At 36.8% G+C, this 26,965-nt stretch overlaps 1 protein-coding gene across 12 annotated transcripts in view; it reads right to left on the bottom strand.

Moving 5' to 3' along the window:
* THADA (THADA armadillo repeat containing) overlaps window positions 1-26,965 on the bottom strand; it is a 324,153-nt gene that overhangs the window by 223,310 nt on the left and 73,878 nt on the right. For 10 of the 12 annotated variants that reach the window (XM_027621844.2, XM_027621842.2, XM_027621841.2 and 7 more), the window contains exons 23-26: window positions 25,807-25,939; window positions 23,039-23,152; window positions 17,478-17,600; window positions 4,672-4,763 (exon numbers count right to left, since the gene is read on the bottom strand). In XM_027621844.2, the coding sequence (XP_027477645.1) occupies window positions 4,672-4,763; window positions 17,478-17,600; window positions 23,039-23,152; window positions 25,807-25,939 (462 nt within the window). Of the gene's footprint in view, window positions 1-4,671; window positions 4,764-17,477; window positions 17,601-23,038; window positions 23,153-25,806; window positions 25,940-26,965 lie in introns of those variants that run through there. The other 2 variants (XM_027621847.2, XM_027621853.1) reach the window with 2 other exon arrangements.

The raw sequence follows: 26,965 nt of genomic DNA, 5'->3' as shown, positions 1-26,965 counted from the left end.
GACACTGGGAGAAATAACTAAAATAATTATCTGTAGTTTACACCCAGGAAAGTAAAATAAATACAGTTCAACATCTCTTAATGCAGTCATTAGAAATAATTTTACTTGGACCTGGTGATGCTTTTACAGGCATATTTTTCTTAAATTGTGCTAAACCATCCCAAGCTATCAATTTAAATATGAGCTTTCTCTAGCAAGACAGAACAGAGATTATTATAACTTAACAACACAAAAAACAAGATTATTCTATTGTTCCATCTTTCAACCTACCTGTTTCCATGTACCCCAAATTTACTCATTCCTAAAGCTTTATAAGAAACACTACTTCCCCCAAATAGTCCATGCAACTCTCCCATTAATGATTTTCTAGTGCATCTATTACTCATGGCACACTATGCAGCCACTTATTATAAACTGTCTTCTACTCGTATCTTTTGCAAATAACAATTTTTGTTCCCTTAGCTATAATGTAAGCTCCTTGAGCGAGGTCCGAGTTTTATATTTCTCGTGTACTCCTCTATTGTGTCAATAATGAGTTCATGACACATGCTTACAAATTCTCATTGGCTGACTAATTGATTTAAAATGAAGAGAGAGGGGCACCTGGGTAGCTCAATTGGTTAAGTGTCTAACTCTTGAATTTGGCTTAGGTCATGAACTCAGGGTCCTGAGATGGAGCCCTGTGTCCGGCTCTGTGCTGGGCACAGAGCCTGCTTAAGAATCTCTCTCTTGGGACGCCTGGGTGGCTCAGGCTGTTAAGCGGCTGCCTTCGGCCCAGGTCATGATCCCAGGGTCCTGGGATCAAGTCCCGCACTGGGCTCCTTGCTCAGCAGGGAACCTGCTTCTCCCTCTCTCTCCCTCTGCTTGTGCTCTCTCTGTCAAATGAATAAAATCTTAAAAAAAAAAAAAGAATTAAAAAAACATCTCTCTCTCCCTCTGCCCCTTCTCCCACTCGCATGCATGTGTGCACATACTCTCTCACTCTCAAATAAATAAATAAATACAATAAAACAAAGCAAAACAAAATAAAATAAAATAAGAGAAAGCAAGAGCTATAGAATACTCTCTATACTGAGGACGAAAATGAAGCTTTGGCAAAATCTAAAATAAAGTTCTCAGACTGCTATATATTGACATTTGTCATTTACCTGAAACTAGAATAGTTGAAGGTTAATACCCACAGGGGCTAAAGAGAAAGACCTAGAGTTAAAGATCACACTGGTTTAGCTCCTGTCCTATAAGGAACGAGGAACTATCAAGGGGCGCCCACTCACAACACTGCAGATGGAGGCCATTTTGGAAAGCCCAGCACACTCCCCAGATCACAGAGCTGTGCAGGCTCTGCCTCTACGTGAGATCAAAGATTCATTCTGTTAGGCCAAGTCAGCCAGGGGGTAATAAAGGGAAAGGAAAAGAGATTTAGCAAATTAAAATATTGTAACATTATTTCAAAAAACCAAGTGAAACTTAAGTTTTCTCATTCTTCATAATCCAAGAAACACATCTAGAACAAGACTAAGGAGCTCTAGAGTCCAACAATTACCAGTGCAGCACTCTACATACTTATAAATGGGGATGCAGAACCTCCTGCTCCCTTCTTTACATATGAAAAGGGAACTTCTTGTCCATACTACAAGGCAGGTACTGTTTTAGGAACTGGGAATAGAGCGGTTTACCAAACCCACAATTTTAGTAACAATTACATAAAGCCTTAGCTTAGTATTTTGCAAAAATAAGAGACCTCCAGGATGGTCCAAATCTCTTATCTTAGAGGAGAAAACCAAGGCCCAGAGAGGTTAACTAATTTGTCTCAGTTGGTTATCGTGGCTATATGGCAACAAAGGCAGGGAATAGAAACCAGATTTCTTATCTCTCCTCTAGTAACAAAATTTACTTGCTCTTTCAGTAACTATTTCTTTGTGCCTATTTTATGCCACACGTACGGTAGGTACCAGGTATACAAATGGGTTAGACACTGACTCTGTCCTCAAAAATTTCAGTGTAACTCTAAGATGATGGGATGAGCACCTTAACAGAAGTGGTAACAGAAAAAAAGCAAACTCTAATTGTGTAGGACTTCCAACATTTTATTTATTTATTTTTCAAGATTTTATTTATTTATTTGAGAGCGAGCCCGTGTGCAGCAGGGGAGGAGCAGAGGGAGAGGGACGAGCAGACTCCATGCTGAGCTCGGAGCCCCACCCGGGGCTCGATTTCAGGACCCTGAGATCATGACCTGAACTGAAATCAAGAGTCGGACACTTAACTGACAGCCACCCAGGACCGTGACTTCCAACATTTTAAAAGAAAATGAACAGTTAATCATTTGTTTTATCCCCACCATAGCCCTACGAGAACAGAGCACGGATTTTATTACGCCTGTTACATAGATGGAGAAATTGAAGTACAAAGAGGATAAGGGAGTCTATTAAGGTCATCTCTAGCAGCAGCAAAATGCCTAGAAACCAAGTCTGTTTACTCCAGGATAGCCACTTTTTCCCCACTAGATGGGAAAAGGCAGATGTTCTTTTTATGACCAGTTCCCTTCTGACCAAGAGCACACATTTGCAAGACGGTGTGCAGAACAATCTGTGGCTACGAAAGTAGACTTAACTGGCCTGTGAGGTCTCATCAGCTGAGTGTTGTTATTCGATGGTTGAGTAACCAACCAACGAGACATCATTATTACTAGCATTCTTAAAGTGCCCATTATACATATACAGAATAGATGGGAAAGGTTCTGCCCTCAGGGAGTTAATATTGTAGGGAACAGGGTTATAAACATTTCAACAAAAAGTGACATAATTAAACAAACTACAACTAGAATAACCACTACAAATAATGGCTAATTTAAGACACTAAAGGTTTTGCACAGCAAATCTAGTGGATGCTTCAGGAAATATAGTCTTACAGAGAACAGAAGACTTGTATACATACTGATTTAGACCAATCTTCAGATTATTAAAATAAAGACTCTTTCCTACCAAGAATGTTCATCACATTTAAAAAAATTAATTTCTTAATTCCTTCATTTCACCTTTCACGTTTACTTAAAACAATTATATGAATATTCCATTTCCCTCTTTCTAGGAACGTTACATATTTTGTAACCTTCCCTATTTAAGAAGAATGAATTTATTATGGTGGCTCCCATCAGCATGCCTTTGGCAAAATGATTAAAAGCAGGGTGGTTTCATTGTGTTATTCTTCCGCCCTCCTTCAGACGTAACCTAAATGGAATGAATCTGATGATTTTCTCCTATACATAGTAAAATCTGTATACACATCTGAGAATCACTCACTTTATAAAAAGTAAAAGGGAAAAGAGCATTTCTTCACTGTCATGTTCAGTTTTAAACATTAATTTCACTGTTAATTATCTCATATTTTATTTATGCCATTATTTATCATGGCCTTATAACATGACCAAACTGTTTTAAACCTTAATACTTCTTAGAATTACTAACAAAATAAAGAAAGCTAAGGAGAAACAAATATTAGTGATTTCAAACTACGGAGAGGAAGAACTTCTTTAGAAAATGGCTAATAGTAAAAATCGTAATCATCCTTTCAAACTAATGGTAGCATTATTTTAAAAATACAACTTGATTAAAACAACAACAACAACTCTCCAGTATTTCCTGAATACACTCAGGGTATTCACACTTATAGCCAGTTACTTTCTTTTTAAATATTTGAATTTCACAGGGTGATAAGTAGCAATTTAAATGACAATTCAGAACTATCAGTAGGTTTCATTCGAATTATCAACAGTGCATCATAAAATTATTCCATGACATTTTCTAATTCCTAAAACTCACTTCCATCGCAAGAAAATATTTTAACAAGTAACAGCTTAAAACCTAAATTAAAAATTGTGATAATCAGCCTTTTTAGGTAGGAGAGGAACAGGGGCCTTAGCTATCTATAGATCATTAAGAGAAGTACTGGGCCTAATTGGATCCTAAATGAAGTAAAGAAAGTAATTAAACATGCAGCGACAGTGACATCTAGTGTCAGCACTTGGCCACTGGACTACCATCAAATCCTCCCAAGTGCTGAAGAAACAACTATTCAAAACTTTTCTTTAAAAACCAACAAACGGAACTTGTGCATTATATCTAAAAATTACCCATAATTAAACTGTTTCAATAAGTTTCCTTCCAGACATGAAAAAAAATCTTAAAAGGAAAACATTTTAAAGAAAAACCGTAACACTAAAGACCTAAAAGTAAACAAGCATTGTTTATTCCATGTGGCCAACATCTATCTGTAACTGCTCCCCTTGGCTACAGAGTTTAATGCAAAAAAGCAAAGATACTACACAAGCTAGTACTTGGTTAACACATCAAGAAAAAGCAACTTAGACATTTCAGGAATACCTGAAGATGCAAAGAAAAAAAAAAACTTCAGCTGTTGCACTGAGAAACAAGCTCAATATTTCAGCCCTTGCTACCTTGCTGTATTTTTGTTGCTTTGAAAGGTCCACTTATTAAACAGTAGGTATTTTTGCTGAAGAGCTTAGAATTTGGCAGCCTACGTTAATTTACTATAGCATTTTAATAGTTTTATGCTCTAGATGAATCCATAAAAGTAAGCAAATTTCCAAAAATTATTTTTGGCCAGGACAATATTTTGTAAAAAGTAAAGTTAGCATTAGATGAAGCTTACCTATTTTTTTTGGAGAGTTCATCCTTTCCTCTTTTAACTCCAAATATTCTTGTGATCAAGGTACTAAAAAGAAGTGTGGATGAATTTCTCACCTAATGTAAAAATAAACGCACAATAAGGGTTAAGAAATACACATGGCATGAAACCAACATTTACAATGTTCAAACTTGACATTCAAAGTCCTTACCCAATTGGCTAATGTGGGGCTAAAGCAAATATGGTTTGTGTTCATGAAATAATTTTCAAAAACTGTATAGTAACTGACTCAATGACTTCCTCTTACACCAAGCTCTATAATTCAACCACATGCACACAACACAGCTCTTTCCTATACTTCTAAAATTACCACCAATTATTTTATTTCTTTGTACTTGTATCATCAAGTAACATATATATTTAATTCATTTTCCTATATCGTTTCTGACAAGGACTAACCCAGTAAAGAGCTCAGCTCTTTCCACTTATTTTCTGTAAGCATTTACCTATGGGAAATATTTATAAGACATAACTCAGTCCACATTAATTAATATGGTCAAGAAAATACTTATTATCCAAAATGTTGTTTATTAACCCCACAATGGAATAATTTAATAAATTTGAACCCTATAATCGTCTGAGACAACTGGTTAATAAAAATAAGAGGAGGGAGGGGCGCCTGGGTGGCTCAGTTGTTAGGTGTCTGCCTTCAGCTCAGGTCATGATCCCAGCATTGGGCTCCCTGCTCAGCAGGAAGCCTGCTTCTCCCTCTCCCACTCCCCCTGCTTGTGTTCCTGCTCTCACTCTCTCTCTGTCAAATAAATAAAATCTTTAAAAAACAAAAAATAAGAGGAAGGAATTATCTTTAGTAAACACAAGTCATTTCTTCAAAATGATAATAACAGGGACACCTGGGTGGCTCAGTCCCTTAAGTGTCTGCCTTCAGCTCATGTCATGATCCGGGGTCCTGGGATCAAGTCCCGCATTAGGATCCTTGCTCAGTGGGGAGCCTGCTTCTCCTTCTCCCTCTGCCTCTCCCCCTGCTCATGCTCTCTCTCTCTCTCTGACAAATAAATAAATAAAATCTTTTTTTTAAAAATGGTAATAACAGAGATACCTATGTCCAAACCAATGTGTCAAGATGTTTTGTTGGATCATAAAAATGTCTTGAGTGCCATGGTATACTGACTGGGCTTCCTCGATTACCTTGCCAAATCAGAGCAGAGATGTATAAATACTTCCCTACAGTGTGTAAGGCATGATACCAGCACCATGGAGAATATCTAGAAGACACACTTATGGCCAACACAGAACTTATTTTCTAATGAGACAGGTGTCATAATCACATGGTATGTTTAAATAGCTATTAATATAGGAAGAAAGGTAATTAAAAGTAACAATGTAAGATTTATAAAACAGCCGCCTGAAACCACGGCAGCACGGGTCACAAACTCAAATGCCCACAGAGGGCAGTGAGTGGCAGGGGCAGCGCCAGCCTGGGTCTAATGCAGTCACTATTCAGCTTCAGCTGAGTTGCACAAGGGAAGGTAAGCCCAGTGTTGCCAGATCTGCCTTCTCGAGAGAAGCCAGAAAACCCAGTTTTTATGTGAAATCTTACTATTTGTTAACGTTGGCAACAAATTAAAGGAAAAAAAAAACAAAACAAAACATCAAGGCCAAATAAAACACAGTTGCAGGCTAGATTTGACCTATCAGCCACCAGTTTGCAACTTCTCCTCCAGAAGCTCAACTCATGCACTGGAACTTTAGGTGTGGGCTACAATTCATACCAAAGTGGCATAATTCATACCAATATTGCAATGAAACCCTAAAATTGGACAAATTCACTTATGTTCATTCCACAGTCAACAAACATTAATGAAGCCCCTACTATATGCCCTGACTAATATCCCCAGGCAACAAATCAATCTGTCCTGTTAAAACTGTCAACACGGCCTCTGCCCTAGCTCAGATCTTGATTATCTCTCACCTGGTCTATTGACTTAGTGCCCAAAGACTCTTGGGTTTAAGATGACTTGGTAAAGGGCACCTGGGTGGCTCAGTCGTTAAGCGTCTGCCTTCGGCTCAGGTCATGATCCCAGAGTCCTGGGATCGAGCCCCACATCGGGCTCCCTGCTCAGCCTGCTTCTCCCTCTCCCACTCCCCTTGCTTGTGTTCCCTCTCTCTCTGTGTCTCTCTCTGTCAAATAAATAAATAAAATCTTAAAAAAAAAAAAAGATGACTTGGTAAAGTCATAAAACCCGGTGTCCTCTCAGGAATCACACGAAAACCAAAAAAGAAAAATAGAAGCACAAATCCCATCCTGCCCTAAACCAAACTTTCTAACAAAGGCTGCCAGATGCAGTCAAGCTAAAATAGGAGTTCCGGGAGACGAAGTGAATGAGAACCCCCAGGGAGAAAATCCCTTGTCTGATTCAATAAGCTGGAGGCAGGAGACAGTCTTTCAGTAATATTAAGATAGATCTGAGGGTTCCAATAGTAGTAGTCTGATCCATTCAGTATCACGTTCCCTCATTAGCTGCCAAGAATCATCACTGCCTATTCTAGTAGGTGTAGCAACATGGTGATATTCTACCATTAATTAGTTACAATTTTCAGAAAGTAAAGTTTTCCCTCATCCACTCTTTGGTTACCCTGTTACTGGATTACTACAGAATCATTTCCATAAATTTACCAGTTTGCAGAATAATGAGTTAATGCCACAGCAGCCCCCAAAGATCACCAAATAATGATCTTTTAAGACATTAAAGAAAATTAATTTTCCTTTTCTTGAGATAAAATTCACACACCATAAAATCTGCCATGTTAAAGGGTACTATTCAGTGGTTTTTACTATATTCACAAATTCGGAAACTACCACCACTACCTAATGCCACAATATTTTCATCACTCCAAAATGAAACCCTATACACATTACTAGTCATTACACATCCTCTCCCACTAGGCAAGCACTAATCTACTTTTTGTCTCTATGGACTTGCCTATTCTGGACATTTCATATTCCTGGGATCATGCAATATGCAGCCTTTTTTGTCTGGCTTCCTTCACTTAGCTGTTCTCAAGGTGCACCCATGTTGTAGCATGTATCAGTATGACATTCCCTTTCATGGCCAAATAATATGCCATTGCATGGATATACCACATTTTTAAAATCTACTCATCATTTGATGGACATCTGGGTTATTTCCATTTGGGGGCTAGTATGGATAATGATGCTATGAACACTCACATACAAGTTTTTGTGTGAACGTGTTTTCATTTCTTTTGGGTATATAGGTAGAAATGGTATTGCTGGGTCATATGGTAATGATAGAGTAGGCAGTCAGACATGAGCTGGAGGCAAAGGTGGTGATAAATAGGTGACACATTAGAAGCCTGGGGCATGACATCCTGACTTTGTGGCTTTTAACATCCTGGCCTCACGGCTTCCAACACTGACAGACCAAGAGTCACAGGTACAGAACATGCGCGCTCCTCTTCAATCTCTGCCCCCAGGGTAACCTATAGCTTCATTATAATATATTCACATTGTGGTTTCTTCAACCCACCCCTGACTTATCCCCATGGCAGAAGATGGCCATGACAGTTCTGGGTCAAAAACTCCACCTCCCAACCAGTAGGAGTCCCTTAGATGATTAGAAACAATGTAAGTCGAAGACTGCCCTAGTTATGACCCACAACCTATGCAAACATAGAAAGAAAAGATACCCCCTAACCCCGGTACAGTTGCCACCTCTGGGCCTGCCCACTTGCCCACCTTGAGAGTGTACTTGTCCTTCATAAACTGCTTTGTGCCTGCTACTTTCCTTCCGGCCGCCTTGATTTGAGTGTGGATCCTCACACAAATCTTTCATGGGGAATCCAAGAACCAAGACCTCCATTTACACAATGCAGACTCTCCCATTGGTAACAGCAACTGTACATTAACCTTTTGAGGACCTGCCAAAGTGGTGGTACCATTTTACATTTGCACAAGCAATATATGAGGGTTCCGATTTCACCAATTCTCTAAATGCTCCCCAATAATTGTTACTGTCCATCTTTTTGATTATAACTATTCTAAATGGATGTGAAACAGTATCTCATTATGGTTTTGATTTGCATTTCCCTACTGATTAATGACGTTAAGCATTTTTTCATGTGCTTATTGTACATTCACATATCTTTTCTGCAGAAATAATTTCAAGTTCTTTGTCCATTTTTTAACCGGGTTGCCATAATTTTTCTCACTGTTTTAAGAATTCTTTATATATTCTGGGGCATCTGGGTGGCTTAGTTGGTTGGGCATCCAACTCTTGATCTCATCAGCTCAGGTCTTGATCTCAGGGTCCTGAGTTCAAGCCCCCAGCAATGGAGACTACTTAAAAAAAAGAAAAAGAGTTCTTTATATATTTTATATACTAACCAAATATCAGATACATGATTTGCAAATATTTTCCCCCATTCTATCAGTTGTATTTTCATTTTCTTGATGGTATCCTTTGAAACACAGACATTTTAAATTTTGATCAAGTCTAATTTATCATTTTTCTTTTGCTGCTTGTGCTCTAGGTGTCATATCTAAGAAACTGTTACCTAATCCAAGGTCACAAAGATTGACAGTTAATATCTTCTTCTAAAAGTTTTACCACTTTAGCTTTTACATTTAGGAGTCTGATCCATTTTGAGTGAATTTTTTAATATGGTGTAAGACAGGAAGCAAATTGATTCTTCTGCATGTAGTATATCCAGTTGTCCCTGTACCATTTGCTGAACAGACTATTCTTTCCCCCACTGAATTGTCTTTTTTTACTAAATGTTAGGTTTTATTTCTGGACACTTAATTCTATTCCATTGATTTATAAATGTCTATCCTAATGCCAGTACCACGCTATCTTGATTACTGTTGCCTTTGCTGCAAGTTTTGAAATCTGAGCATGTGAATCCTCTTTTTGTTTTCAAGATTGTTTTGGCTATTCTGAGTCCCTTGCATTTTCATCTGAATTTTACAATCACTTTGTCAATTTCTATAAAAAATTCAGATGGGATTTTAATAGACATTATATTGAATCTGTAGATCACTTTGGGGAGTATTGCCATCTTAACAGTATTAATGAAGTCTTCCAGTCCATGAACATGAAGTATCTTTCCACTTAATTAAGCGTTCTTCAATTCCTTCCAAAAATATTCTGTAATTTTCAGCATACAAGTCCTACATTTCTTTTGTTAAATGTATTCCTAAGTATTTTATTCCTTTTGATGCTATTATAAATGGAATTGTTTTCTTAATTTCACTTGTGGATTGTTCATTGCTAGTGTATAAAAATACAATTGATTTTTATATATTAATCTTATATCGTACGACCTTGATGAATTTGTTTGTTAATGATTAATTATTTAATGGTTTTGTATGTGTGTGAGTGTATGTGTGTTCTTCAAGAGTTTCTATAAGGAGACTGTCATTTAAAAATAGATAAGCTTTGCATCTTCCTTTCCAATTTGGTTGATTTTTATTTCTTATTTTTATTTCTTATTCTTGCCTAATTGACCTACCTACAATGTTGAATAGATATGGCAAGAGTTGATATCCTTGGGGCGCCTGGGTGGCTCAGTTGGTTAAGCGACTGCCTTCGGCTCAGGTCATGATCCTGGAGTCCCGGGATCGAGTCCCACATCGGGCTCCTTGCTCAGCAGGGAGTCTGCTTCTCCCTCTGACTCTCTTCCCTCTCGTGCTCTCTATCTCTCATTCTCTCTCTCTCAAATAAATAAAATCTTAAAAAAAAAAAGAGTTGATATCCTTGTTTTTCTGATCTTAGTAAGAAAGCTTTCAGTCTCTCACCATTAGTATGAGCTACAGGTTTTCCATTGATACCCTTTGTCAGGTTGAGAAAGTCCCCTTCCATTCCTAGTTTATTGAGCATTTACAACATGAAATGGTGTTTGGATTTCTGCATCTGCTTAGGTGATCATGTGGTTTTGTCCTTTAGTCTATTCATATGGTGTATTATATTGATTTTCATATGTTGAAATATATACTTGATATTTTAAATGTGTAGAAGTTATATAGTATAACATTAAAAACATTAATGTAAATATAGAGTAAATAACTAGCATGGAAGACACTACCTGTTACTTAAGATAGGAGAGAGTCCCTATGTTTCGCTGCAATAGTATAAATGGTTCCAGGACATCCGGTTAAGGTACTCCTTTTTATTTTCTAATATTTCATCCATATTTTCTGTCCCTATCCACTATAAAGCTAATTAAGGAAGGAAATTACATAGAAATACAATTGAGAGAGAGGTTAAAACTGACTGACAAACTGCATTACCAACTCCTAAATCACTGATAGTAAATGCTAATATGAATCACCGATATCATATCAATGTGGGTAATGAAAAAGGTCATTATCAGCACTAGTATATTTTGAAAAACTCATCACAGTAATGACAACGAAAACATGTCCTATCTGGGAAGGATGGATCAAGGAGAATACAAGTAAAAAGGAGAATAACAATAGAAAAAAGTAATAGTAAAGTTAAAAATGGACAGAATAGAACGGCTGCTAAATAACTTCGGCTATAATTAATCCTTACCCTAAGGAAAATACCAGAAAACCTTCCTGTTTTCTTACCTCTTCCATCAAGCCCCCAACATATCGTTGATAAGGACTTGATATTCAGCTACAATTGCTATCAATTTTTCCCTTCTATTCACTAAGTACATATACTTTTTCTTTCCTTTCTAGTATGAAAAAGCTAACCATATAGACTTATGTAAAATATAGAAAGATTTGGTAAAGGAAAAGAAATTAGGTTTCACGAAGCAGTGTGTGTGTGTGTGTGTGTGTGTGTGTGTGTGTGTGTGTGTAAAAGTGTGTATGCATGTATATATGTATCTGTGTAGATAATACATTTTTCTTATGTATGGCTTTTCTTATATAACATAAATGCTCTCTTGACAAATCGTTTTAAAATATAAATGCAGAGCCTCTCATGTGCAATCACTATGTGGTATAGTCATTTATACACCATACACCTTCACCCTTAATAGATGGTCACATCCCTGAGAACGGGATCTGTGTGTAATAGAAAATATTTTGTCTAGTGTACATGGTGCCAGTTTACAGTAGAAAGAAATACTTTCTGAAACAATTAAATGAGATTTCGATTCTAATTTGCCTTTCATCACTTCTTAGCCATGTGACCTTGAAAAAGACACTTAAAACTTTAGGTCCTAAGTCCCTTATCCGTAATGCAGCAGCGCTATATTGGGATTTCTGGGCCTGTGATTAAGGGGAGGGCCAGCCACGTTCTGGAGTTCAATGAGGTGACCTCCTTCCAAAATAGTGAGACGAAGAGACAGAGCGTCCACCAGCCCATACCCCACCTATGCATGAGTTTTTTCAAAAGTATCTTTCCTGTGAGTAGAGCCCCATGCCAAGGCATGTAGTGTAATGAGTAGAGCATGGCTAGATTTAAGCACCACAAAGCCTTCAGCCTGGCACCTTTGTGGCAAACTCACAGCTATCAGAGACCCTGGACATGCTGAGGCCAACAGAGCACAGAGTACGGCAGCGCTACTGGGAATATCTGAAAGGTTCCTTTTCCTCCTCTGAAACCCACTGCATACTGTAGACCAGAGCTGGCCTGAGGGAGGCAACTAAGGATATACCAGATAGAAATATAAGCCCAGTGTGGGTCTTAGTAGGATGTTAAAATGGCATACTCAGTGGAGTTTATGGGCAAGCTGGGAAGATGAGTTAGCTGCCCTGCAATGAGGATGCAAGGAAAGATCAGGTTTTCCAGTCACTGAACAAAAAAAAGGGGACTGCCCAGAAATGCCTTGGTTCCCATATATGTACCTGTAAATTACCCTTACCTAAATTTTTTTTTAAGATTTTATTTATTTATTTGAGAAAGAGAGCACGAATGAGGGGCAGGGGCAGAGGGAGAAGCAGACTCCACGCTAAGCAGGGAGCCCAATCTGGTGCTCAATCCCAGGACTCCGGGATAATGACCTGAGCCCAAGGCAGACATTTAACTGACTGAGCCACTCAGTCTCTTTAACTTAACTAGCTTCATCTCTAAAATACATATCAAAGATCATCACGTGTCACCATTTTTACTAATATTTTTCCATTCTGAGCCATCATCATCTCTTGGCAGAACTACTACAATAGCTTCCTGATTAGTCTTCCTCCTTCCCTTTAAGTCTTGCCACCTTACAATTGAGTTTCCATTTTTTAACTACATTGATCAGATGCCATCACTCCCTTACTGAGAAACTCTGTCATGAAGGGTTTTTCTACAGCAGTGGGAGCCATAGTTTAAAACCCCGGGTCTGTCCCAACTATACCCATGGAGGCTGTGGCTCATCCAGCCATTTCCAGACTCAGATGAGATACTACATCACAGGGCATGGGAACTGCCTTCTCCCGCAGCTGCCCAAGGGTTGTATCAACCCCTGCCCAAGTTGTGTTAATGCCCCAAGTGTTAACCCTTGACAGTAAGAAAAAGGATATGGGACTGTTCAAGAGGTGGTAGTTTCACATGGCCTGGCTAGAAGATCTATCACACGACCAGACAACTAGTTCAGTTTTCCTGCAAGGTCAAGACCTGTTCAGTAATGCCTTTCCTCTTTCCTTGTCTCACCTCTTCTCTTTTCTCCTTCATTCTTGCTGCTGTGGGTTTGTACCATTCAATAAAACCTTAGCACCCAGATTATACTTCCAGTTCTGTTTCCTAAGGAACAGGGCCAAAACCCTACAAGGTAGGTAAAACACACCTTCTCTGTATTCCTATAACACCAAAACCTTTCCGCTATAATAAATTGATTCTGGAGTCAGACAGATAACAGCTGTATGTCCTTAGACAAAGTTATTTTGCCTCTCTGAGGCTTATCTTCCTTATCTGTAAATGAGGATTATAATGATAGAATCTACTCTACAAGGCTGTTCTGAGCATTAACTGAGATTATCAAAATAAATGATGCCAGGCGCACTCAGAAAATCTTCAACAAGACAGCCATTATTATGATTATGTCTTATTTATCCATGTATTTCTAGTGTTTAATATATCATCTGCAACACAGTAGGTGTTCCTAATGCCTAATCTGTTTACAACAATACCTTACCCCTATATTTTAAAAACGTCCAACAGGTGGCAAAGACAGAAAAACGTATATGGTCTCAATACAAAAGACTGAGGAAACAAATAAAATTATACATGGATGCTTGTTGGAAAAATGTTCCTTTACTGCAAAATTAAAATTAAGTTAATTTTATTTGTGTGTGTGTTTTTTTTCCTCTCCAGCATGGAGAAACAGTTAAGTGAGAAGTATAGATGTAATGGGGCGCCTGGGTGGCTCAGTCGGTTAAGCGTCTGCCTTCAGCTCAGGTCATGATCCCAGGGTCCTGGCATCAAGCCCTGCATCGGGCTCCCTGCTCGGCGGGAAGCCTGCTTCTCCCTCTCCCACTCCCCCTGCTTGTGTTCCCTCTCTCGCTGTTGTCTCTCTCTGTCAAATAAATAAATAAAATCTTAAAAAAAAAAAAAAGTACAGATGTAGTGACCTTTAGGCACAAGATCCATTCCTGAGAAGATGTACACAAATTAGGTTTCTGTAAATTAACCCACACTTCACACGCGTTCAGGAAAAATCACTCTTAAAATGACCTCAACAGAGAATCCTGTGGTAAGCTGCTTTAAACTGTTGTAAATTTTAATTGTTTTTTTTTTAAAGATTTTATTTATTTATTTGACAGAGAGACAGCAAGAGAGGGAACACAAGCAGGGAGAGTGGGAGAGGGAGAAGCAGGCTTCCCGCTGAGCAGGGAGCCCGAAGCGAAGCGGGGCTTGATCCCAGGACCCTGGGATCATGACCTGAGCCGAAGGCAGATGCTTAACGACTGAGCCACCCAGGCGCCCCATAAATTTTAATTGTTTTAAAATGAAGCCCTCTTCACATTCACTGATTATGTTGATTTATAATTTTGGCATATCTCAGATTAAGTTTTTATAAGGAAAAAAACATAACAATCAATATATTAAAGTCATAGGATTGATCATTAGAGCTATGATGTTTATTTCCTCTAGTACAGCAAACTGAAAAGAACCAAAAAGATTCCTTCAAAACCAGTGTCAATATGGAAGATTCCCGAAAATAAAACTACACATGAGTATTTATATATATTTATGCAGTCTTTTGTGGATATATGTATCTGAGTACTACACACATACAGAACCCACATTAAAAGAAAGGCAGAAAATACATCAGAATGCTAATAATGATTATATCTATATGGTAGTTAAACAGGTGACTTTCACTTTTCTTTTTATGCTTTTATTTTCAAAATTTCTGCAGTGTACGTGTTACTGTTTTAAAGGTCTCAAAAAGATTTTTTTAAAAAATGAGTCCACTCATTTTTGATACTTTCAGTTTTGCTAAAATGTTGGAAGTCACCAGGTTTCATTCTCTGAAAGCATTTCTTTGTTCATCTTGAATTTATGACTTAAAGAAAACAATATTGATATTTCTGGCAATCAGTTTTATGATCTCTAGTTTTCCGGATGGTCAAGCCACATTCCTACCTCTATGACTCTACCAAAGGTACACAGGTATTGCTCTGCTTCCTGTAAATGCAGAAGGTAAACACTGTGTCCTCGGGAGTAGTTAGGCAATGCTCCTAGACAGGATTTTAGACATTTGTCTTTCTTACAGGAAGATGCACAATTTTCCAGGCAGAAGTTGGCAACCTTGAGGATTTCTCTTTACACTGGAAGTCTGTGCCTTTAGCTATACTACCATATATTGACCCTCAATTAGAGGCTTATCATAGAGTTATAAAATGGTTTGTGCAGATCACTGAATGGAACGCCTGCCTTTCTAGCAAATTCTCCATTCTACAGGCAATGTATTAAGGTCTAGCTTCTTTCCTCTTCTCCCATTGCCAGTCTTTTTTTTTTTTTTTAAACCACATGTCAAGCACTCACAAGTCACAGGTTAGTCTCCTTTATTCCGGAAGGAAAACAATAAAATCATGGTGCTTCTCCCAAGAATCATGAAAGCTAACCTTCTTAAGTCCAACAAGTACTATCCTGGGTACTGTCCACTATCTTTAGTGTTCTGAGTCCAAAAGTTTCTGGACAGTGATCATATTGCCAAAAAAAAAAAAAAAAAGGCGACTCAATATTTAACCTCCTCCATTTTAATACTTTGGGTTTTTTAACTTGGTTTTTTATCTTTTTTTTAAGATTTTATTTATTCATTTGAGAGAGTGAGTGAGACAGAGCACAAGTGAGGGCGGGTGGGGGGTAGAGGCAGAGGGAGAAGCAGACTCCCCACTGAGCAGGGAGCCTGATGTGGGACTCAATCCCAGGACCCTAGGATCATGATCTGAGCCAAAGGCAGATGCTTAACCAACTGAGCCACCCAGGCACCTCTGTTTTTGTTGTTTCTTTTTTAACCTCGTGACAGAGTGTATTTACAGCACTTACTCAACACTCTGATACCCAGAGCCCACAGCATCCAAAAGAAAGACATATTAAAATACTAAGAGTTGTTCTGCTTCTAGCTCAACATCATTGACCAGCAAGGAAATGCAAATCAAAGCCAGAATGAGATACTACTTCACACCCATTAGGATGGCTTTTATCATCAAAAAACAAAACAAAAAACGGAAGAGAAAATAACAAGTGTTGGCAAGGACGTAAGGAAAACGGAACTCTTGTGCATTGCTGATAAAAGTATAAAATGGCACTGCCACTGCGGAATACAGTTTGGCTGTTTCTCAAGATGTTAAACATAGATTTACCATATGATATACACAAAAGAATTGAAATCAGAAACTCAGGAACCGTATAACAATGTTCATTACAGCATTATTCACAGAAGCCAAAAAGAAACAATCTAAATGCCTATCAACAGATGAATGGGTAAATAGAATGTCAAACATACACACAATGGAGTATCATTCAGCCTTAAAAAGGAATGGAATTATGACACACACTATCTTGAAAACACTATGCTAAGTGAAATAATCAGATACAAAAAGCCTAACGTCCTATGATTTCACTTACGAGGTAGCTACAATAGGCAAATTCACAGAGTCTGGAAAGTAGAACAGAGGTTACCATGCGCAGAGGGAAGAGAGAGAGGAGGAGTAACTGCTCAACAGATACAGAGCTCATGTTTAGAATGATGAAGAAGCTCTGAAAACGGATAGTGGGGATGACCGCACAACACTGCAGATGTACTTCATGCCCCTGAACTATACATTTTCAAATGGTTAAAATGGTAAATTTTAAAAAAGAAATAAATGACAGTTTAAACAAAAATAATTAACAATGTAGTATGGGTTTATAATGCACATAAAAGTAAAATGTGTAATAAAAGCACAAAGATTGGGGCGCCTGGGGGGCTCAGTCATTAAGTATCTGTCTTCAGCTGGGGTCCTGGGATCAAGTCCCAGGCTCCCTGCTCAGTGGGGAGTCTGCTTCTCCCTCTACCCCTCCCGCCTGCTTGTGATCTCTCTCTCTCTCAGATAAATAAATAAAATCTTTAAAAAAAAAACACAAAGATTGGGAGGAGAGAAATGGAAGTATATATTGTTAGGTTCTTATAAAGTCTTATACTTCAACTGAAGAGATATAATACCACTTGAGGGTTGACTGTGATGCTAAAGATATATGCTAAAACCTCTAAAGCAATCACTTAAATAAGAAAACAAAGAGGTATGGCTAAAAAGCCAACAAAAAAGGTAAAAAGTAGTTTATTAAAACCTACTCAGATGTATAATTAAGTCAATGAATAAAAATGGCAAAAGCACTTACTGCCCAGACTGGTGATGTAAAGCCTAGAATTGCAGCTTTAGCTCCATCAGCAACATACGGAATAATATTTTCTCCCAGACGTGTATCTCTGAACAAGGCTCTAAGGATATTTAAAGCATGAACCTAGAATAAAAATCTGAAAATTAGTTGTGGGTTGAAGACCATGGTAATTCTAAATCTGTACAGATCTTGTAGTTAATCTCAAAATAAAAAAAAAATTACTGAATTACAAGAATAGACAATCCACAAATGAAAGAGCAGATTTTAATAAAATAACTATCTGATAAATCAATTTATTTTAAAGTAAGATTTGAACAATGCAATAAAAAAAGCTTGATCCAATGGACATAAGCAGAATCCTGCACCTAACAAGTAGAGACAACGTGTTCTTTTCGAGTACACATGAAACATTTATTTTTAAAAATGACTTCAAACCTAGCCACAAATAAAATCTCAACAAATACCGAATAATTAAAATCTTACAGACTATGCTCTGATTACAGTGGAATTAAGTTAGAAACTGATTTCTTTAAATATGTTTAAAACTGATACTTTTTAAAAACACTGGTCAAAGAAAAAATTTTTTTAATATTTAGAGCTGAATAACAACCAAGATGCTACACACCAACATTTGTGAGATGCACTGTAAGTAGAACTTAAAAAAATGCATGCCTTACATGCTTCTATTAAAAAAAAAGACTAAAAAGATATGCTAAGTGTCCAATTAAGATGACAGAGAAAGAACAATAAATTCAAAACAGAGAAAGAAAATTTAAAAGAGCAGAAAATTTGAAAAAAGCAATGACATAAACAAGACCATTAACAAAACCCAGGGTTGATACTTTGAAATAGAAACAAACCTCTGACTAACCAAGGAAAGAGAGAAGAAAATAAGCAGTATCATGAGTATGACATTACTACAGATACACCAGAGAATAAAGCAAAAATACTACTATGAACAATACTACCCTAATCAATTTGAAAAATTAAGTAAAAATGAACAATTTCCCAGGAAACAGAATTTATCAAACAAATCCAAAGCGAAATTAAAAAGCTAGATAGATGTTAGCATTACACAAAGGAAATCAATAGATAAAAATCCTACCCAGAGACCAAAAACAAAAACAAAAAAACCCAACCTAATAACTACAACAATTACCAAAAAAATAGACGCACATGATTTTATGTATGAATGCTACCAAATATTCAAAGAATAGATAATCCCAATTTACATAAACTATTTAGAGAAGAAAAGACTTCCAAATTTATTTTATCAGTCTAGCAATAGCCTGGCTATAAATATAAGGTAAGGACAACTACTTTGGGAAAATGGTAAACTCTACTAAAGCCTAATATACAACATACCCAATAACCACTCCTAGGTATTTACTGAAAAGAAATGTACATATATGTTCACCATTAGGCATGTACCAGAATGTTTGTAAAAGTACTATTCTTAATAACCCAAATTAAAAAACTACCCAAATGTTCATCAACAGAAGAATGAAGAAGTTATATAATATTATACAGCAATGAAAATGAATAAACCACAATTTGGATGGATACCATAAACATAACATTGGTCAAAATAAACCATATCAAAAGGGTATATAATGTATGGTTTCATTTATTTAAAATTTTTTAAAAAACAGGTAAAACTAAAACTAAGGTGTTAAAGTTAGGCTAGTGGTTACCCTTAGGGAAAAGGTACTGATGAGAAGGAAGCATGAGGAGGCTTTCAGGTACTAAAATGTTCTTTCTCTTGTATACACAAGTGTGTTCACCTCGTGAAACTTTACTATGGTGCACATATGATTTACATATGTCTTTGTAGTGTTACAATTCAATAAAAATTTTACATAAAAAATAAGGACAGGTACAGCATGAAAAAGGAAAACCACAGGCCAATCTCACTTACGAATCCAGTGAAAATATGTAAAAAATGTTTTTAAAAAACTTTTTAAGTGAATCTAGCAATGTGTAAAAAAAATTTCAACATGTCAAAGTTGTGGCTTTGGTCTGTATGCAAAGATGGTACTGTATAAGAAATCAATATAGTCATATTTGCAAATTCTAAAAAGAAACATCTCAAAAGAGACTTGAAAGCCTTCAATAAAATTTGATGTCCTCAATGAGATATAAAATAGATTTAAACCTACAGCAAATATCAGAAACAGCACAAGACCACCTGCTATCTGCATTTCTATACAAACCATACTACAAGTTCCAGCCAGCAGAATAAGAAAAATGTTCTATGAATAAGAATTAGAAAGGTAAAACATATTTAGCATTATTCACTGAACATATGATTATCCATAAAGAAAATCCAAAAGAATTCACATATAAGTCATTACTTGTAGTATAGCAATTGTTGACATGACTTCTTTTTTTATATTGAATCTTCCAGTCCAGAGCATGGCTTTTTTCTCCATTTATTCAGATCTTCTTGTATGTCTTTCATTATTTTTAAGAATAATTTTCTATAAAAGTCCTATAGATCTTTTGTGAAATTTAATTCTACATATTTTATAGTTTTTCTAGCGATTGTAAATGGTATTTTAAAGATTATACTGTATGTTGCTAGTGTGTATAAATGCAATTAATTTTTTTGGTTATTGTTGTGCTTATATTCAGCGCAAAGTCATTTTTCCCAAACAAAGCAATAAATTTAAATTCCCACCAAAATTCAAAAAGGAGTTTTGTTGAACTTAACAGGCTGATTCTATAACTTATATGGAAATGCAATGGAATAAATATGGCCAAGATAATTCCAAAGGAAGAAAAGGGAAATTCACCCTACCAGATACCAAAACTTACTAAAAAGATAGTAATTAAAACAGTGACTTTGGCTCAGGGTAGACTAACAGACCAATAAAATAGAGCACACAAACAGTACATGAAAGATAGAAGGGTATCATAAATCAAGGGGAAAGGACAGCCTATATCAAAAATGCTTGTATATTAATTATCCAAATGGAAAATAATATTTTTTTCTTATTTTACACACAAATTACAGCTGGTGTAGAGACAGAAATGTGAGAAGTAAAACTCTAAAACTTTAAAAAGAAAATATAAAATATCGTTCTGACCTTGGAGTATTTTAAACAAGATCCAAATCCACAAACCATAAAAAAAAAGCTGACATACTCCACTTGATTAAAATGTAAAACTTCCATGCAAAAGCAAAGTGAAAGGAGAAACTACAGATTGGGAGAAGGTATGTGTAATTCAAATAACCAAAAAGGAATATTGTTATCAGGAAAATCATTTTTTTAAAGATTTTTAAAATTTATTTATTTGAGAGACAGAGCAGGAGCGGGGGATGGGGGTTCAGAGGGAGATGGAGAAGCAGATGTCCCCCTGCGCAGGGAGCCCGATGCAGGGCTTGATCTTAGGACCCTGAAATCATGACCTGAGCCAAAGGCAGATGCTCAACCAACTGAGCCACCCAGGTGCCCCAGGAAAATCATTTTAAAACAGCAAAAACCCCAACTCCCACAAGACAAAGACAACCAAGTTAAAGGCAGCTGAAAAGTCTTTAAATGGGCAATTCATAGAAGTAATCCAGAAGACTAAAAATGAAACATGAAAAAATGTAATGTGAAATAAAACTGGGAAGTGCCATTTCACGTGAAGCAAAAAGGCAGAAACCATGTACAATGAAACACCATTCAGAAATTACAATGAACTTGGGGCACCTGGGTGGCTCAGTCAAATGTCTGACTTTTGCTTTTGGCTCAGGTCATGATCTGTGGTCGTGGGATCGAGCCCCGCAACAGGCTCCATGCTCAGCACAGAGTCGGCCTCAGATTCTCTCTCCCTTTCCCTCTCCCTCCCCCACGTCCCTCTCTCCCTGCTCACACTCTCTCTAAAATAAATAAATTAATAAATAGATAGATAAATAAATCAATCTTAAAAAAAACCCTTAAGCTCACTCATCTTGAAAATAATGTTTATTGTAAACACCCAAACTATAAAAAGATGTATGGATAATACCATTTATGTTTAAAAAAAAAGTCGTAACAGAATGAAAAATGTGCACAGAAAAACTTGGATTAGTGATTATAGCTGAGGGGGAAGAAAGGGGCACAGGATGCAAAGGAGCCCACAGTGGGCTTATAATTCTATCAGCAATGTTTTACTTCTTTAGGTTGGAATTGGTTTCACAGATGTTCATCGTTCACTGTACATTTTCATATGCTGAAATGTTTCACAGATACCTAATAAAAATAATAAGAAATATCCCACAAAAGGGGAGAAGGAAAACAAATTATCAACTAATGCCTAGAAGACTGGTCAGAGACAAAATTTTAAATTTTACCAATTTAATAAAAATGATCACTAAAATGCCATGAATGATCTTGAAGCAGAGTAGAACAATAATTATCCAACACTCTAAAATCAAACTTCATTATTTTTAGATGTTCTCATAAAAAATAGCACTTTAAGGGGCGCCTGGGTGGCTCAGTCGTTAAGCGTCTGCCTTCGGCTCAGGTCATGATCCTGGGGCCCTGGGATCAAGCCCCACATCGGGCTCCCTGTTCAGCGGGAAGCCTGCTTCTTCCTCTCCCACTCCCCCTTGCTTGTGTTCCCTCTCTCGCTGTGTCTCTGTCAAATAAATAAAATCTTTAATAAAAAAAAAATAGCACTTTAAGTAAGAGTCTAGGAAAATGGAACCAAATTATATTTTTCATATTTTGCTGGAATAAAATCTAAAACTGATCATTTCTGAAAGGTGATTAGTGACACTTTAAAAGTTTGAGATAAATAAGGAAACTTCACATATTATAGTCACAAGCCAGAACGTGCCGTATGCTAATAAACCCCATCCTTTTCCACTAGTTACACTCTGGCCCATGGAGGCTCCCCTTTGACACCTCCCACAGGCTCTGAAATAAAACCATGTATGTTTGTATGGTACTTGATTGATGCGTCAGCTCTTCTGTTCCCTGACCTAGCCTGGGCGTCCTATAGTTGGGCAGGAAAGTCCTACTATAAAGCATTTACTGAGAAAGCCTAGACAAAATGTACTTGAAAGTATTTACTATTATGGAGTGGAGTGGAGCTATGAGGACTACTTACCCCAACTTCTCACTCATACACAAACACACACACACACTCACACGCACTTAACCCAGGTGCAGCAGTGACTAAAAGAGACTTAAGTATTAGCTAAAATTAAAAAATGAATATACCAAAAGTTAGACACTTCATTTTAGGGAAAGATCAGCTACTGAATTACAAATGTGTATCAACTCAAAGAAGCACACATGAAATTTTAAAGTGCACACTCATTTAAAAAATTTTAGGTGCAAGAGCAGTATTATAAAATATCTAAATTGGATGTTTTCACAAGAGTTTAAAAATAGTTCATTCTGGTTAATACATATCAACTAAAGCAATGATTTATGGACAGGAAAGGCCAACAAAACAAAAGAAACAAAATATCCAGATCAAGCTTCAAATACCTGCCCTATTTTCAAGAATTCCGTATCTTTTTGGTACAGCAAAGATTTAAAATCACTGCCTTCCTAGCAGGCTTTGTATATTTCCATTATTACCTGGGAGACTGTGCTCCGTGAGTCATCTGTAGGCCCAGCCAATGTGATTAACTCTTTCATTGTTATTTTCAACAAATCCATTTTGCCTTTCTTAGGTTCAGATGCCAATAGCGCCTATAGAAAAACAAGGCAAAAATCAACGGGGCTCTGATTTTACATATACCTATTTGCTACTTCCCAGAATCAATCCCAAAATGCAAAAATCCCCCTATAAAAACATGTGGTATCAAGTAAGTTAATTAAGCCATGTGGCTCTGGGCAAGTAGCTTAACCTCACTATCCCTGGGATTCTTCATCTGAAAAATCTGGTGATGGTGATATCATGGAACCTCTAGTCATTTCCAGGTTTGCTTGTTAACTATAGAATTCTAAGAGGTTGAGAGATGGCTCTTGTTGACAACTCTTTTAGGACCATAACTAGGTGGCAGGTCTCAGATACAATAAGCAAGTCAGTTTTTATAACAAATTTACCAACAAGAAAATTCTCTCTACTTAAAAAACAAAAAACCTGTGGATTAAATTTCTAGCAAGGATTTGGAAACTCCCTAGAGACTGATCAGTTATTTAGTTCTTTACTAAAGAGTCTCTACCTGGAGGACTATCAAATTGTAGCACTGGAAACTCCACGGAGCAAAAGAAAATACTACAAACTCCAGCCTATATTTGGGTTTTCAAGAGCTGCTCATTTACTTGGTGTCTAACATTTTGCTAATACACAATAAACATAAAAATAGGATATCAAACTACCTGAGGCAATAAAAAGGAATGAAGTACTGATATGTGCTACAACATGGATGGATTTTGAAACATGCTAAGTGAAAGAAGCCAGACACGAAGGCTGCACATTATATGATTCCATTTATATGAAATGTCCAGAATAGGCAAATCTATAGAAACAAAATAGATTAGTGGTTGTGTAGAACTAGGAGTAGCAGGGATTATTTCATTTGTACATAGCTACTAGCTCCCAAGAATGCAAGTTTCAAGCTACTCAGTTCTTCAGAAGCTTTTATAATCCATGAAAGAGGAACACCCAAAATAGGTAAGTTTAAAAGAAAAATTTACCATAGTGTATTTATGCTCAAAAAACATATATACTATTTTTCTAATGACCACTCAAAAAACTTTCATATCTGTCTGCACAAAAGGTAAGTTCATAAACTAAGTAGGGCAGTTTTTCCTCCATAGTTAACACTAAGGAAAGGCTTCCATGAGAACATAGCTTATTGGTAAGTTATGCTATGAGGAATGGGATATCTCTGAGCAGATTTTTCTAACAATTTAGATTTTACTCAACTAACATAAATAAGAAAGTTACATGCAATTACTGAAATGTCTCCTTGGAACCATGGCTTTTGTTCCGTCAAGAGCTATGGGCATAGTTATGATACTCTTCCCAAGGATGGGCTAAGAAAGTACACGTCCTCATTGTTCTGTCACTATGACCAATATTTAGTAATGGATGGGAACCAGAAGTGCAATAAGCACACGGCACAAACCTGCAACTAGACCTTGTTATCATGTTAACATTTGTCCTCAGACAGACGAATGAGGCAAAAACACGCTAGGTCAGAATGAATTACAGGCAGGAGATGAACCAAACTGATGTGGAATGGGTCAGATCAGAGAGTTCATTTCTGAAGGTCACCAAAATCCATCTAGCAGAACTACCTCGATGATCTCTTTATCAAATCAACAACCTCTGCAAGTGGTGCCCACTGTCATTACACAATGATGACCTTGGAAATTTGGGGAAGGAATGAGAAAGAAGGAAAAAATGGAGGTAGGGGCACTAAAAAAAAGACGTCATTTCACTTATTTTCATTGCTTTTATTATACCACCCCCATTCCTGGACTATATCTTACTGAATATTAAATAAAGACCTTCCAGATCGGGGTCTGATTTAGTATTGTGAGGACTTTGGTTTTTATTCATTGCATTCATGAGGGTGACCGCCTCTTAATTTCAACACTGTGGAAATAAAATATTTGCCTATCAACTAGCAATATCTGGGTGTGCTGATATGTAGTGATCTTTAAGGTATAATGTTAAGTGAAAAAAAAGCAAGGGAAAAACAGTATGTATAATATGCTTTCTTCTGTATTAAAAAAAACACATTCAGTCAGGCTGTCTGAGCTTCAAGTCAGCTCTGCTCACACAATCTCTGGGGCTTTCGGCAAGTTACTTGACTTTCCTAAGCCTCAGTTTCTACATCTACAATATACAGATGATCACAGGACGCATCTCATAGGGCTTCAGGACGGATTAAATAAGATAATATATGTGAAATAACTACTTACAAATGTTAGCTACTATTAGAATAGATTAAAATTATTTTGTGCACACATTTCATGGAAGGATTCAAAGAAACTGTTACTACTGGTTGCTTACAGAGAAGAGTCTTAAGGGTCTTGAAGTAACAGGAAGACTATTTTTTCTAATTCAAAAAGAAAAAGGTAACATGTACACTTTCTAGAAGTGAGCAGTGAATGTGCCACAGTGATGTCTGCCTACGTAATACCCAGGCGGAAATCTATACCACCCTCTGTTCACATTACAAGACTGACCTCATGGAGGGTTTGTTCCAAGAACACATCTGTCACGGGAACACACCGTCCACACGTACAACAAAGCCACAAATGCTATGGTACTTAAAAGACAGAATTGTCCCATATGCAGTATGCTTACTCACATGTCAAGGGGATTGTCACAAGACAAATAAAACAAATTATCAAAAGACAAACAGCTATGTCCCATGGATTAGTACCTGTATGTAGAAAGGAATTCCAGCACTGCGCCTTGTAGCACAGAGTTTAGATGAAGGATCACTGCATTTAATTTCCTCTAAAACATCCCATAACCACTGCTCTGGTAGCTTTTGCAGACTCACACTGGGGCACCTAAAAGGCATATATAAAGCAAATATGTGGAATAATCAGGTACCTAAAGATAAAAGTGCAAACTATTGATACACATCAACATTGTTAGAAAAGAATAAATATTCTTACATTTGGAAGGAGGGAAACTAAAAATTGTCTCCCTTTCTACTTTTCACTTATTTTCCTCTTTATTATGGGTCTTAAGATTTAAAGCTATTAAAGATTCCACTTCTTACAAAAGCATATAAAGCATGTGTCTTGTCTACAAAATAAGCTTTAATACCATGGCTTACACCCACAGTCAAAATGTTCTGATCTTCTGATGTTAATGAAACTCTTACAGATAATCTATACTGCAAAACTCAAGACTTCCAACAAAGAGAATATAAGTTTAATATAACTTATGTTCTCCTTTTATAAAGATTATTTACATTCAGAGAAAATGCATATTAAAGTATATTTTTTAAGATACATTTTAATAATAATTTTCATGTTTTTCAAAATGTGGCCCACCACAAAATTTTCAACCAGATCCTATGGAGAATTAATTAAGCAAGTTGGAACAAATATTTTGAGGTTATTTGGACACTGCTGTTAGCGAGATTCTGCTCTATTACACTGTTATTCTAGAGTCCTTAAGAACATTTTATCTAAAAAAAAATTTTTTTAAAGATCTTACTTATTCATTTCAGAGACAGAAAAAGAACACACAAGCAGGGGGAGAGGCAGAGGGAGAAGCAGATTCCCCACTGAGCAGGGAGCCCGATGCAGGGCTTGATCCCAGGACCCTGAGATCATGATCTGAGCTGAAGTCAGATGCTTAATTGACTTGAGCCACCCAGGTGCCCCCCAAATTTTTTAACCTTATGCCTTATCCGATTATATAACATTATCTTAAGAAATAGTATATTCAGTGGTAGACAGACAATTATTTTAGGAGGATCATAGTTGGATTTAACTAAAAATACATGAAAATAAAGGGATAAAGTCCAAAGGAAAAAAATTTTTTTTACGTTGAGGAAGATATTCTATAGAAAGATAACTGAT

This window comes from Zalophus californianus, chromosome 8, assembly GCF_009762305.2.
Source record: "Zalophus californianus isolate mZalCal1 chromosome 8, mZalCal1.pri.v2, whole genome shotgun sequence".
Lineage (NCBI taxonomy): Eukaryota > Metazoa > Chordata > Mammalia > Carnivora > Otariidae > Zalophus > Zalophus californianus.
The sequence above is the reverse complement of the archived record's forward strand: the minus strand, read 5'-3'. Positions and strand labels throughout refer to the sequence as shown.